Source organism: Python bivittatus, unplaced genomic scaffold (genome assembly GCF_059951505.1).
Source record: "Python bivittatus isolate LINGU-HERP-01145 unplaced genomic scaffold, Pbiv_v1 ctg000320_np1212, whole genome shotgun sequence".
NCBI classification, from domain to species: Eukaryota; Metazoa; Chordata; class Lepidosauria; order Squamata; family Pythonidae; genus Python; species Python bivittatus.
This window is the reverse complement of record NW_028277052.1, coordinates 13,410,058-13,425,406: the sequence shown is the minus strand read 5'-3', so window position 1 is coordinate 13,425,406 and position 15,349 is coordinate 13,410,058. Positions and strand designations below refer to the sequence as shown.

The 15,349-nt window shown below is 38.6% G+C and overlaps 1 protein-coding gene across 6 annotated transcripts in view; it reads right to left on the bottom strand.

Moving 5' to 3' along the window:
• The window catches only part of UNC5D (unc-5 netrin receptor D), a 417,169-nt gene that overhangs the window by 160,252 nt on the left and 241,568 nt on the right, over window positions 1-15,349 (bottom strand). For 5 of the 6 annotated variants that reach the window (XR_015795854.1, XM_088139128.1, XM_088139129.1 and 2 more), the window contains exon 8: window positions 4,526-4,558. The exons of the other annotated variant lie outside the window; for it this stretch is intronic. Coding sequence is in view for 4 of the 5 variants with exons in the window: in XM_088139128.1 (XP_087995254.1) it covers window positions 4,526-4,558 (33 nt within the window). In the remaining variant the exon portion in view is untranslated. The remainder of the gene's footprint in view (window positions 1-4,525; window positions 4,559-15,349) is intronic. 6 annotated transcript variants of the gene reach the window in all.

Here is a 15,349-nt window from a genome sequence, read left to right as displayed (position 1 = left end):
GCAATCATTGGAGAACCCTAGATTCTACTCTGAAAATCAGAGTAAATCCCACATGGCACATTGTAAAAACTCTTAGAACACTACTAGCTTCATGTGTTCTAACCACAATATTCTAAAGACTTTTTGGTGTTACCATCACCCTATCACTGCAATGTCTATGCTGTTAAAATTGAATAATGCTGTATTATTACTGGTTAATATTTAACTTCTACCTCTTCAAAATAGGTCCCAATTTAACAATTTATGGACCAGATTGGAAGTATACATAAGTACTCTTATGTCAAATAATCACACAGTTTATGTAATAGTTTCTGGTGACCTAAATGCTAGGGTGGGGGTGAATGATAAGGCACTTTTTACTCAGTTCCACCAGTATCCCCCAGAACCAGTCACAATTCCCCCTTTGCTAATCCGGCAATCCAAAGACTCAAAAGGGGACTATAAGGGGCTGTGTCTATTACAAACAATTAACAACTTTTTGGTGTTACCATCACACTATCACTTGATAGGACATAAACACATGGGGAGGTGCCTTCGATCATCAGTATATCTAAACTGATAGTGGGTGATTCTCCTGCTTGCAGATTACAAAGTTTAAAACTGGGATCTCCCGTATCCAAAGCAGGCACTTTATCACCAGGTACAACCCTTTCTATGGTTTTCCAGTCATCTAACTTGGTAAGTTTTGGATCTGTATCCATAACCGTTCCTTAGGGTCCCATCCAATTCCACAATGCTATTCTATGCATTTGCCCTTTAAAGCAGAATCAAAACATCATGTTCAGACTCTGGTTTCTAATTGCTTTGTCAAGTTAGGCACAAAACAAAATTCCTCAACTAGGGGTTCCTCAGATTAAGAGAGGAGAGAAGACGGCATGAAGGGGGAAAGGAATACATAAGCCCAGAGCTATCAAACTATCATTTGATGTTATCCCTGAACTTTGTCTGCATTTAATTGTGCTTCCTGACACCATTAAAGACATTTATCTGAAAGCATTCTTTTATGGTAATGAAGTTTTTATTAAGCATGATTAAGTTTTATAAAAATACCTGAAGATAAATTAAGAAGTGTAGGAGCACAAAATGAAACATTTGGGTTTAATACATTAGGAAGCATAATTGATTAAATTATCTCATTTGTAATAAAGTTTTGCACAAGCTGTGCAGGGTACACATCGCCTCCAATTCACTGTTCATTCTCTCCCAGATAAGAACAATTACACCCAGTTCTTGCAATCTTTCTTCTTCCTACTATTCCCTTCGGTAGCTGCTAAACATGGAAATCTACTTCTCCACTCAGACCTTCCCTTGTCTCCCCATGGAGAAGTTCTGCCATGTGAGAAACAGAGTTCTAAAGCCAGGGAGGATTATATATAAGCCTATTTACTACAATTGGTTGTTTTGCAATTATCTTAATAATTAACTTTGATTTTGCATCAATGATGATTCATATGGCCTCAAACCTAATACCCACTCAATTCAAAAGCCAGCAACAAGCTTTATTTATAAAACACACCTCTAATCTCCCAGTTCAGAATAAATAGTTTAATTCCCCCAGGAGCTAAAGGAACTAAAATCGACCTCAGCAATTTAGCTGACCCTCTTTAAGGATCCAATCATGATGCTGGAGATGAGAAGAAGATAAACAAAAAGCTTGCAATCAGTTAGACAATCTGACACACTGTTGAGCTACCAAGTGCATTACAATCAAAGAGAGGTTAGAGCTGGGGCTTGAGAGATGATCCTTGTTCTCTTGCTGACTAAAATCCAGAAGTCCACTAGCCTAAACCAGGTGCAAAATGGGGTGATGCCCAATATGGCAAATCAATTACAGATTAAAAACTCTGTAAGAGTTAGAACAGCAGCTCCAAAAATATTTGAGACATGCGAAATATCTGCAAAGCAGAGCTCTCAAATTCTCTATGGTCCTGGGAGAACATTACTGTTTTCCATGGAGAAAGGCCGTTCGAACATGACATTGCAAACTTAGCCTTGGACTATCCCAAGTTTGATGGCATGTTAAGCCACTGCCCTCCCAAGAACTCCGCCCCCCCAAAGATGTCCATCTTCCCTTATGTTACACTACCAACATGGGTGCCCACAGTTCTTAAAAATCATTCACTCCTGAATTGGGATAAAATGAACAATGTAAGAAGAGAATCAGTACAGTAACTTTATTTCTCTCCATTCCTTGTTTTGATCTCTGAAAATTTTAGAAGTCTGATGTTTTTCCCCCCAGGATTCTAAATTGTGCAGGAACTGCACAAGGACACAAATCCCCCCCCCCCAAAAAAATGGCAGAAATTTCATTTTGCAGAGTAACAAGAACATTGACTTGGTGGTAAAGGAAGTTATTTAGCATGCTCTTGTTTTCCCTCCCTTCCCTGCTAATACTAATTATTAACTAAAGCCAAATGCTTTAGTAGGGTTGAAAGGAAATCATGAGCATTTTCAAAGCAGCCCTATTTGACTGTTTTTCTCCTAAACAAAACAACATTCTGAATCATCATCATCATTTATTTATTTATTTATTTATTTATTTATTTATTTATTTATTTGGCTGTTCTGAATGTAAGGCTTTTTTCCTCCTACACAAATAGATTATTAAAATATTGTATATCTTTTCCTTTTGGGGTGAGATTCATTTGTTACCATGTGCAGCTGGATTCTGTTATTTTTTTCTCTGGTGCAGCTATGGCAACGGAAACATCTTCAAGGAGGATTGTTTGAGCTAATAGAACTTCCACAAGACAGAATGCTGAATTTCAGATCTTCCCCCAACACATTGTAGTTCTCCACACCCAAGGCATTTTTAGGAAAGGGGAGAATTTAAGAGAGGGGAGGCCCTACACATGGAGAGGTTCCATGCAAAGCATGGTTCAGTATTTGACATGATTGGATGAATCAAGTCAAGACTTTTCATTCATGGCATTCTAACTGATCCCTTAAAAAAGATAAACCCAAGAATGATTGAAGCATTTTTTTTTTTGGCAATTGACACCCCCCTCCCCCACAAAAAAAGGAGAAAAAAAATACATTGGCATAAAAAGATTCTGTATTCTCAAATGAAACTCCTATTACTGGATATCTCAGAGTCTTAAAAAGGTCCCATTTGTGCTAAATCCCACAGTATTTGAAAGGGACCCGAGGGAGAGCTCTCGAACGCTGTTTTAAACTATTCATACCAGAATGTTTACTAGAAGGAAACATGAATTCCTCAGTTTTAGTCTGACTCACTGTCTTATGTTTCCAAGTTTAAATACAGCTTGTCGTGTTTTAGCATCATTTTATTTAAAAAAAACGGCTACCTGAACATTTGTGTTTTCACGAATATCATCCCAATATTTTTTTCCTCCTGAAGTGCAAATATATACATTTGTGTAAAATAGTTCCCACTAATACTATGAGTTTTTCCAATTTTCTTTTCATGAATATGCTCACTTTGTATTTGCTTTCTTCCTAGAACATACATTTTTGGTGTATAACTTAATTAAGGAATTGTATCACAAAAATCAGAAGAAGTTCAAATATTGAAATATATTTATGCTTGAATACATGTATTAAACTAAATTAAAACAAGTTCTTATTACAGGTCAGTGACCCAAACTAAATAAAACTTACTAAATAAAACCTACAGAGTAGAGCTAGAACATACAAAATAATTTTGATTTGATTTACATTTGCCTACTCTGAATGATTGTCTGCTCAATCAAAAGGTTGAACACTTCCTCTACAGACTTCCATCTAACACCAAAGAATAGGGTGGGGAGGGTTGACAAAGCTACTCAACTCACTGATCTTGGAGCAGATTTCTCTTTCCTTTTCCATGTGATCAATGATCACATAGAAAGAGACCTATGAAATGGCTTCTTCATGTTTCCTCCTCCCTCATTTTTTTCTCCATTTGACAGGAAGGACATGGTCCCAACAGATAAAGGGAAAAAAAGAAACAGTGAACATTTCAAAGATGAGATGCAGGGCTCTTGCACATATCTTAGTTCTGACATGACAGAAAGATGTATGTGAGTGTCATCTCTCTTTCCCATAGTTTATAACTCCTCAGAGGCTTCACACAAAGGAAAGACATATGTAACAAATTATTTCCCTGACGTAGGAGAAAACCCACCCCATGTTTCCTGAACAGGAGAAACGGGTGGCAGAGGAGGCTATGGGTTGATAGACAATGGGGTAGGAGGGACACAACAGAAGCAATAACCATTTCAACCATCTTGCAACAAGAAACTACACTCACAAGCACTGTCTACCAACATCCCTCAAAAAAAAATCTGAAGTTCTGTAAGAATGCCTGTTTGGTAGGGCAAGAAAACTTTGAAGCAGTTAGAAAACAGATTTCTGCAAACATTAGTTTTGTATCTTCTTTCAGTTGAGTCATTGGCTTTACAGTTAGCCTGACACTTTAATAAATATACAGTATATGTATATATATGTGTATATATATATATATATATATATATATATATTTAAATGGGCTCTTAGAAAACACATATACAAGAGAGAAACTTACTTTGGGGTTTTATTTCATGAAGAGGTTTTCTGTCTAAAAAGAGGAAATGGGAGAGAGGGGTAGGGGAAGAGAAAGAGAAAGTTGCACTTAATAAACAACCAAGGAATGTATTTATTTTCTAGATCACTTTCCACTCAGGTATATAAGTGAAACATTTCATTGTCGGCTAACAATCCCCATTTTAGGCAAAACCTTCCTGTTTCCATTTATGTAAATATTCACTTGTATCTTCTATACTGAAAATACATTAGGACTTCCCTTTTATTTTGCTGGAGGTAGGGGAGGAGATTTATTATTTTAGTGAATAGGAGTTTTAAACAAATAGATTGTCTGTGTAAAGGCTGCAGATTTCGGGGTTAAGCCAGGTCTATTTCTCTTGCAGTCAATCAGGTTTATATAAGATAGATTTCAACAGGATGCAGCTTTGATCTTTCTCAACAATTTCAAGTGTATGGGGAAAAAATGGACTAAAAAAGGCATAACTTGAAATGACAGTCTATCTAGGAAACTGCTTTCAGTATTCCAGATTGTCTGAAAAAGATAAATACTTGTTTGAAGAAAAAAAAAATTATCAGCACCAATTAAGAACTGCCTCTTAATTTCCAGGAGGAGATCTTTTTCCAAATGTTAATTCTGATGGAGAATAGTCAGGAACTTAACAAAACCTATTTCAGGCAGTGTGTCAGCTACCATTAATGGAAGAACAAGTGATCAAGTGAAAAATGGGAAGGACTGAGAATTTATAGTCTTGAAAAATATTGCATGGGCTGGCTTCTATGTTGCTTTAGCAGCTAAAAAAAATGAAGGTTGAGCCACTAAATCTGGAATAGGGGACTGACTTGGGGTTTCCAAGTAAAGGAAATGCTATATCCAGCAACCACATGACTACAGATACTGCATAATCATAGTTTTCATCCATCTGCCCAGTCCTGTGTAATCAAGCACACTACATAGGGGAATGAATAGATATAGATATACAGTACTGTGCAAAAGTTTTAGCCAGGTGTGAAAAAATGCTGTAAAGTAAGAATGCTTTCAAAAATATATATTGTAATTGTTTATGTTGATCAATTTACAAAATGCAAAGTGAGTGAACAGAAGAAAAACCCAAATCAAAACAATATTTGGGGTGACCACCCTTTGCCTTCAAAACAGCATCAATTCTTCTAGGTACACTTGCACACAGTTTTTGAACGAACTCGGCAGGTAGGTTGTTCCAAACATCTTGGAGAACTAACCACAGATCTCCTGTAGATGTAGGCTCCCTCAAATCCTTCTGTCTTTTCATGTAATCCCAGACAGACTGGATGATGTTGAGATCAGGGCTCTGTGGGGGCCAAATCATCACTTCCAGGACTCCTTGTTCTTCTTTACACTGAAGATAGTTCTTCATGACAATGACTGTATGTTTGGGGTCATTGTCCTGCTACAGAATAAATTTGGTGCCAATCACATGCCTCCCTGATGGTATGGCATGATGGATAAGTATCTGTCTGTATTTCTCAGCATTAAGGACAGCATTGGTGGTCCCACCATTCTCCATTTGCAGAAATTCAGCCCCAAACTTGCTAGGAACCTCCACCATGCTTCACTGTTGCCTGCAGACACTCATTATTGTACCACTCTCCAGCCCTTCGGTGAACAAACTGCCTCCTGCTACAGCCAAATATTTAAAATTTTGACTCATCACTCCAGAGCACCTGCTGCCATTTTTCTGCACCCCAGTCCCTATATTTTCATGCATAATTGAGTTGCTTAGCCTTGTATCCATGTCGGAAGTATGGCTTTTTGGCCACAATTCTTCCACAAAGACCACTTCTGACCAGACTTCTCTGGACAGTAGATGGGTGTACCTGGGTCCCACTGGTTTCCACCAGTTCTGTGCTGATGGTACTGCTGGACATCTTCCAATGTCAAAGGGAAGCAAGCATGATGTGTCTTCCATCTGCTGCATTACGTTTCCTTGGCCAACCACTGCATCTACAATCCTCAGTGTTGCCTGTTTCTTCGTGCTTCTTCAAAAGAGCTTGAACAGCACATCTTGAAACCCCAGTCTGCTTTGAAATTTTTGCCTAGGAGACACCTTGCGGATGCAGTATAACTATCTGGTGTCTTGTTGCTGTGCTCAGTCCTGCCATGGTGTATGACCTGTGACACAAATCTGCCTTCCACAGCCTCACCTTAGTAGCAGAGTTTGGCTGTTCCTCACCCAGTTTTAAGCCTCCTACACAGCTGTTTCTGTTTCAGATAATGACTGTGTTTCAACCTCCATATGAAATTGATTATCATTAGCACCTGCTTGGTATAATGGATTAATCATACACCTGACTCTAATCCTACAAGATCCCTGACTTTGTGCAAGTGTACAAAGTGTGCAAGTGTAAGAATTGATGCTGTTTTGAAGGCAAAGGGTAGTCACACCAAATATTGATTTGATTTAGATTTTTCTTCTATTCGCTCACTTTGCATTTTGTAAATTGATAAACATAAACAATTACAATATATATTTTTGAAAGCATTCTTACTTTACAGCATTTTTTCACACCTGCCTAAAACTTTTGTACAGTACTGTATATATAGATATCAATATCAATATCAATATACATCCCTATGTTGCAGTAGTGGTGCTGGTGGACAGGAAGGAGGGCAAAGCACTGAGACAGCAGGCTTTTTGAAAGCACAGCTTCATTTTTAACTCTTCAGCACTCACCCAATCCTCCAATTCTCTGGGAAACTAGCTAGCAGAACCTTCTAGACTCAGCATGGTTAGAGAAAAACTTTATTGAAAATTTAAAGCATATCTATGCAGAAGACTTCCATTTCTACTCCCTAATCCCATTAACACAGAAATCTAGCCAAATCTCTCTCTCTCTCTCTCTCTCTCTCTCTGTGTGTGTGAGAGAGAGAGAGAGAGAGAGAGACAGAATCCCCAGAATTTAACTTTTAGGTCTCTTTCTCGCATCGTTTTCTGGTAATGAATGCTGGGCTACTCCCTTGCCAGACTGGAATGTGAAAGGCACATGCCAGGTTTACATAAGAGCATTGTCTAGTCTGAGCCTCTTGCTCCACACCTTGCCAGCTTCAGCCCTCACAGTGCTATAATCAAGTAAATGAATGTTGTTTCCTCAACCGGAACTCTTCCCTGGTCTACAGGAATGCTTCTCTGTCACTCAGTAATTGCTGCTCAAACCTGTAAACTAGTCCAAGGAATCATACATAATGCATGGCAGATAATTAGCTGGCAGACTCTTGAGGGCAGAGCTACACATTACAAGCAAACCTTGATAAACATTTTCTTCTAGAGAAATGTAGATTCAGGGGATGCTTCATCAGCAAAGCTGTGAGCGGGTGTCTGGGTTCTTTTATTTATTTATTTTTTACAAAACCATTTTTTCTGTTAATTTATTTGAGACAAACATCTAAATATAAATACAGGCTATTCATATATCTTATTATCGAAGTGCCTTGCCACAAATTTTAAAAACTAAACCACAGCAAACCATTTAAATCATCATGGCAAGTTAAATAGATGAGCCGATGCTTTGCTAAATATATAAGTGCTATAAATATATAAGAAAAAAGCACTCCAATTATGGACAAATTATTCAGATAGTTATGTTCTTCCTTATAGCCTTAGCTATTCATGAACTCTACTGTTGATTCTGAAATTGGTGGAACCAACCCTATGTAGCATCTTGTGCAATGAATTAGTATATTCACATTTGCTTCTTATTTTGCCATTCAGTCTAGTCTTTCTCTTACCTCTCTTGTTGACATTGTTTTGTTTGTTCATTTTAAGTGTAAACCCCTTGCAGGCCGGAATTTAGCAAACTTGTGTAGAGCAATATGTGCATAGATGGCAGTTAACTAAAAGTGATTGCAACCATGCAGGAAACCAACTATTGATATTGCCATACTGTAGACAATGTCCCAAGTATTTGTCAGCAATTAAAAGGCATCCTAAAATTTTCAAATAAAGTTTAAAAAGTAAATCCAGTGACAATGACACAGCCAAATGCTTTAAAAATCTCTAATTCAATGGAATTTGTTTCTGAATAAAGAGATTGTGATGTTTTGTACCAGGAAGCTCCCCTTTCAGTCAAGCTCCTGATGATCCATGCAGTTTTCTTGATAATAATAAGATGTAGTTTTAATTCCCCTTTTCTAGATTTCTTTGTCTCTTTCCCAGGCTAGTTCTATAGCTTTATTATTTCTTGATAGTCTCTGATCCAAGCATTAAACCTGCACATTCTTATGGAAATGCGATCTTTCATATCCTCAGTGTATACCCTGATTTGTAAATATTCAAACCAAGATAGTAAGGCACTTCCCATCAAATAGAAGAAAGCAGTATAAATTATTATTGTCTTCTTATGGAGATGTACATTGTAAGCTATTTTCAGTGATTTGAACCTACTTTAATGCTTGTGGGGCTCAACAGAACATATTATAACATAAATACTCTATTGATTAGTCTTTCAACCATATCATCAAACAATAAAATGCCAACAAGGAAAGGAAAGACAATTAAAACTGTAATCAGTATCAACAGAGGACAAATCATTTCATTGCTCCTTCAGTCAGCTCCAGTCTGTGCTAGTTGACCTTTCCATTTCTGCATTATTTTATACAGAAAAGAGGTGGCCCTTCCAATGACCATCTAGCTGGTTTCCTGAAGTAAGTGGTACAATTTAAACTTGGTCTCCCAAATGTTCTTAAATTTTATGTGGGATTCTAATTGATCAGCCCTTTCTAGAGCATATAATTATATGAGCAATAACTTCAAAGGCACGTGTACAACATATGCACAATTTTTTTCTGATAAGTAACTCTGTAAAGTCTCCCAAGCTTAACCAGAGATTTGAGTTGTTCAGATCATGCTCTGGTAAAAGCTTGTCTATGGCGTTGGGGCATACAAATTGTTAAATACTTTTCAGTATGAAATAAACATTTGTGTCTAGCCAGCCATTGCAAAATTTAGCGCATTTAAGCAATATAATATTCTCTTGGGCAGCAACATCATAAATCCTTTGCTTGACAATTTTCTTAGCATTTGGGCCTGCTTGTACTAGGAATTACATTGAAAATCCACATTGTAAGGTGGTTTTGGTGACTTGGGGAGCCCAAGTACATTTAAACATCTCAATGGACTATTCTTTCAAGCACAGCTTAGGGAATCAGGCTTTTCCCACTGAATGGATCTTCAACCAATAGCTACATATTTTAATTATAAGATGGTTTTGTATGGAAAATATTCCCAGCTTGGACCTAACCACAGACAACAACATTTATTCATACCCAGGATACATTTCAGAAATGAAGATTGAATTTCGCCCAATATAGGAATATTCATAAAACCCCAGAATTCTGTTCCATGTGTTAAAATCAGAACTGTTTTTGCACTATAGACTTTAAGAATGGCTTAAAGTTCCCACATGGTTATGCTTGATAAGGCACATTAAAGAATTAGAACTAGCTGTGGCTTTTAATGAGCTCCATTTACAATGTGGAATCCAGGAACTTGATTCTAAAAAGACCACACCTAAGTACGATTTAATTTTACCTATTGATTCTTCATCCAATCTCCATTTATATCTAGCTTGTCTCTTCCTAGAGACAACCACCTTAGATCTGGTCTTATTAATATTCATGGATTTAAGTTCACAATAAGAACTAAATTGGCACAGCAAGGGATCAACATTAGCCCCTTATAAATTCAGAAGTAGACTTGATATAGACAGGGCAGGAGGAGAAACTTTGCAGCAGTAGGCTGAATAAGCCTGTCTATGGTCATACTTGAATGTGAGGAGCACTCTACAGATGTTTTAATGAACATGTGAAGGTAAAGCCAGATCTTATTATAGTCATGCTTTAATCAAAGCTGGGAAAATAATTCAAAGGTTTCATAATGCTTTCTCATTCTTTGAAGGAAACACTATGAGTTTCTTAAGGTCAGATCTAAGATCAAAGTACACGAATATCGTGAACATCACGTTCTAATGGTGGCCACCATGTGCCACCAAGGATGCACCTAAAAGAACTCCACAGAAAAACAAAAGGCATTTTTCAAAACGTGGGAACATCCCCAGGATTCATAGAAGTTTGTCTTTTAAAAAATCAGAACAAAATGAAGCCACAATTTTAGAGAAAAACACAGCAATAAAGAATAAGATGCAGATTGCCACATGACAACTGGAACATGAAAATGATTCATGGTAGGATGTGATGGAAAGTATCCTCAACAGGCAGTCTCCTCTAACATATGGATAACTATGCAGGCACACACTTCTGCCCTTATTTTTATTCATTTGTCGCTTACAACTTTTCATTTTGGAGTGTCCCATAACATGGAAAAATCTGCATATTACATAGGTACTAAGAATGGAACTAGCAACTCTGCATAGCACGACGTCATGTTGTGCGGCAGTTACACCCCTTCCTGGATCAGGAGGCCCTCCGCATGGTCACTCATGCCCTGGTCACCTCCGGGTTGGACTACTGTAATGCGCTCTACGTGGGGCTACCCTTGAAGAGTATCCGGAAGCTACAGCTGGTGCAGAATGGGGCGGCGCAGACAGTTCTCAATGCCCCTAGGAGGGCACATATAACACCGCTGTTGCATGAGCTGCATTGGTTGCCAGTTTGTTTCCGGGTCCAATTCAAGGTGTTGGTCATCACCTTTAAAGCCCTTTATGGCACAGGACCAGGTTATCTGAGGAGCCGTCTCGCCCCGGTTATTTCAGCCCGCCCCACTCGGTCCAGCAGAAGGGGCAAGTTGCAGACCCCACCGGTTAAGGAATTTTGATTGGTGGGGTCTAGGCAGAGGGCCTTTTCTGCCATGGCTCCCGCCCTATGGAACATCTTGCCTCCCGAGGTCCGGTGTGCCCCCTCCCTCATGGCCTTCAGAAAAGGGGTTAAATCCTGGCTCTGCCAGAAGGCCTGGGGGCCGGATGGGGGCCCGCATCTGTGGAGATGGCTGGTGGGGTGATGGGTTTGGCTCCCCCCCAGCATCTTGAAGGTTTTAGGGCTAAAATTTACAGGGGGGGGTTAGGACATTTTTAATGTATGTTTCTATTTTAATTATTTATGGATTTTAGCCATTGTTGGAGGGATTGGTGTTTTTTCCTTTTTTGTTATTGTGAGCCGCCCAGAGTCACCTGTTGGGTGAGATGGGCAGCATACAAGTTTAACAATAAATAAATACATACATACATACATACATAAATAAATAAATAAATAAATAAATATCCTGAATGAAGGCCAAAATCACAGACTCTCATGATAAAGTTATTTTTGAAGACAGGGTCATCTCAAATCACTTTGTTCTCTATTATTAATTAATGTGTTGTCCATAGGTATCAGAGCATATATGAAACCCACATTTTGTTACAAGATCTCATTTGAGAATGCCCAAAGCCTGTGCAAAAATGCTGACGTCATGAGATTTGAATAGTTTGTAGAACTGTGTGGGTATGTCATGTGGGGTTACTATAGAGAATGTTGAAAAACCTGGACAATGTTGTTGGAACTTCAATAAGTTTGGCAGGAAAGTTGGGGGGAAATCAATACTTGTACACAACACAACAGGTCTGTATCTATTCTGGTCAACAATAATAGCAAGCTGCCTGTAAAACAAGTCTTAGAAACTACTTTACCGAAGATTGCCCTGTACTTCCTTCACAATTCCCAGTGGAGAGAAACATCAAAGCTAGAAAGGTGAATATTAGAACTAGAAGAAGCCAAGAAAGAGATAGGTAAGGTGGGAAGGGGAGGGGAAGAGGAAGCCCAGAGAGTAATTACATCTATTCCCCCTAGCCAAGAAAGGAAAAATAAGGAAGCCCCAGAATATTTTGGCATAAATATATAGTGTGAATCTTAATAATAACAATAAAAAGATTTTAAAAACCCCAACCATTCATAGTGCTAAGATGAAAAACATATACTTAATATTTCAGTCGGATTGAACTTACAAGAGATAAGAGATCTGAGTACAGGTAGTCCCCAATTTAAGAACGAGTTCCGTTCCCAAGATCTGTCCATAAGTCAAATGTTTATGTAAGCCTGTATAAGTAGCATTGTGTAATGAACTCAAATCATTGGGTATTTAACTCATATTTTGCTACAACAGGTTTCGTTCTTAACTATGGGTTGTAAACAGAAGTATCCTCCCTCCTATTCATCAAAACCAGGAAAGTCACTTAGGAAAGAAGGTTAAGAAAACAGTTGATCTCAGGTTTGTTTTAGGATTGTTTCCCCCTCTCTCTCCATCCTCAGTCACAAACATCTTTGTTGGATAAACTGGCAGGCATTCCCTTCTTCCCCGATGAAGGGAAGCTGTGCAGCTGGATGTTTGTGTCTATATGAACTGAGCTGCTGATATAATAGCAAAGTGATCACAGGTTGCATTCACTGCATTAGATATAGTTCCAGAGTGGAAGAATGACAATTCAATGACAACCACACTAGGTCTTAATGGTCAAAAGTTCCTTGACCATTTCACATTACACTCATGTTGCAAGATGCTAACAGAAAAAAAGGGGGGAAAGGAAAAAATGAAGTGTGTGCACAGAATGTGGTCAGTTGGGACCAGCTGGCTCCAACAAAGGGTGGGAACTAGCTGGCCCCTACTATGCTACTATACCCTCCCTGTAGCTCCCTGGATGAGCTGACTTGGTAATGGTGAAACCAGCTACATTAATTCAGAGAAATGCCTCTCCGCCCTGGTTTAAACAGGAAGATGCAGGTGGTAATCCCCTTTCTTCAGTAGCTTGATCTGATAGGAATATGGGCGTAAAGCTGATCACTTTCTGAAAAATGAGCATCGCTGATTCATCCAGAATTCAAATCTTCATGATGTATTGCAGCATCAAAAAACAGAAGGGAAGTCGAAAGAAACAAAAGGAGAAAGGCTAAAAAAAGATGAAATTAACTTTTTTTTTTCCCTGAAGAGGTTATTTCAGTCAGCTTCTCCCTCTGCCCAGGATCTCTTGCAAAAACACACACAACACAAAATCACAAAGCTCAGAACACAATCCATAAAAGAGCACAAATTCTACTCTGCATCTAGCTTTCATCAGAACCTGGATTGCTGTATAAAATTCCATGATCTCCAACTCTCTAAAGATTGGGACTTCCTCTTATACCTGGTATCTATAACCAGTCCTGGAGAAGGGCTCCAATGGCAGAGGAAAAAAAGGATAAAGTAAAGACAGGACCCTACTCTTCCAAAGCCCATCTGAGAGAAGAACCTTCCTGCTCCTGGCTGGTTCCTCAGAGTACAATTTTCACATGTTTTGGGTGTCCCTGCCCATTTACCTGGACTGATAGGTCAAGCCACTTGAAATGGAATTTCTCTTCTTTCACTATAGATCCCTTCATTTTATTTTAAAGTGTGGATACAAAAAGAAGTGATCCATATCTGCCATGGCTAGCAGAACAAGACAGAGGCAAACTCATCAAAGGAAGTTGAGCTCCCTTAGTTGGTTCCAGCTGGTGTAGTATGGTTGACAGTGGCTATTCTTTATGATCCTGAATGCAGGACATGGAATGCTAGTGTTGAATTATAGGAAGGGAGATTCTTAGAAAAAAGTTCCTAAGGGTAGAAGCCATTCAACAGTGGGACCAATTACCAAAGGAGAAGGTGAGCTTCGTTTTACTGAATGTATCCAAGAAAAAATTGCCCATCCATAAAGGAAGCTTTAATTAGATTCCTGCACTGAACAAGAGGTTGGACTTCCTTACTGAAGTGGCTTCTTCTGACACTATGACTGGCAACTGCTCTGCAGCATTTGAAGATTGACAATCCTATTTGGATATATTTATTCAGGTAAGCAGAGATTCTCTCTTTTCCTACATGGGTTGGTTTTAGGAATGCTTGAAGAATTTATCTGTAACACACTGAGAAGAAAACTGACCTGATTCTCTTTTCCAGAACACATGGACGCATCAGAATTTACTTATCCTTCTGGCTCCTTTCCCAAATATTGGCTTATATTGTTTGGCACTTTGTAGCAGAATGCCTGTAACAACATATGCTTTGGGAAGTAATGTATATCCCAATGCATATTCTATAATAAAACAAATATACAAATGCCTAGCCTGTGATCAAATGCCTGTCAAATATGTGTGCATTTCCATATCTTAATTTAAACACATATGAAAAGACTTCCAAATGAATATATCCGAGTCTGGCATAGACTGGAAAATTGTTTGGTCCATCCATGCTTAATCAGGTTGTCTAAGCCAATGCCTGCTAAGTGCTACTTAGATAAGATTAAAAAAAATGCTTCTACAGCTGGGAGAAGGAACCCTCTTGAAATTGAATCTCATGGGTCATTCATAGCTACTCATCTTTCAGAATCTCCTCCCCAGATGGCAGTACAAAAAATGGAGACAGAGTGTGAATTTCAAACATGGAAGGGTTAGTAGAGCTTCACATTAGCTGCCGGTGCAAAATCCACTCTCTGGAGATGCAAGAAACACATGTTGCAGCCGCCAGGTTTTTCCATCGATCAGCTACTTCACCATTAAATTTAATAAGCAGGAAAAGTTCAAGAGGGCATAAAACTGGCTGGATGACAGCACTTCTCCTGTGTGCTCTCTCTCTCTTATCTCTTTGAATAAAGGATATATATATATCCAGTTTTTTGACAGGATGGCAAACTAGTAACAGGATCTCAAAAGCCCTAAGTTGTCACAATCTTTTTGTTTTGCAGCAGTTTATCTTTAGCTGGGATCGCGGGACATAAAGATGGCCCTAATCTTTTCAGAAGAAAAGCTTATGTCTAAGCAGCACAACTGGACAAAAGTCAAGCTTTGCTTTCT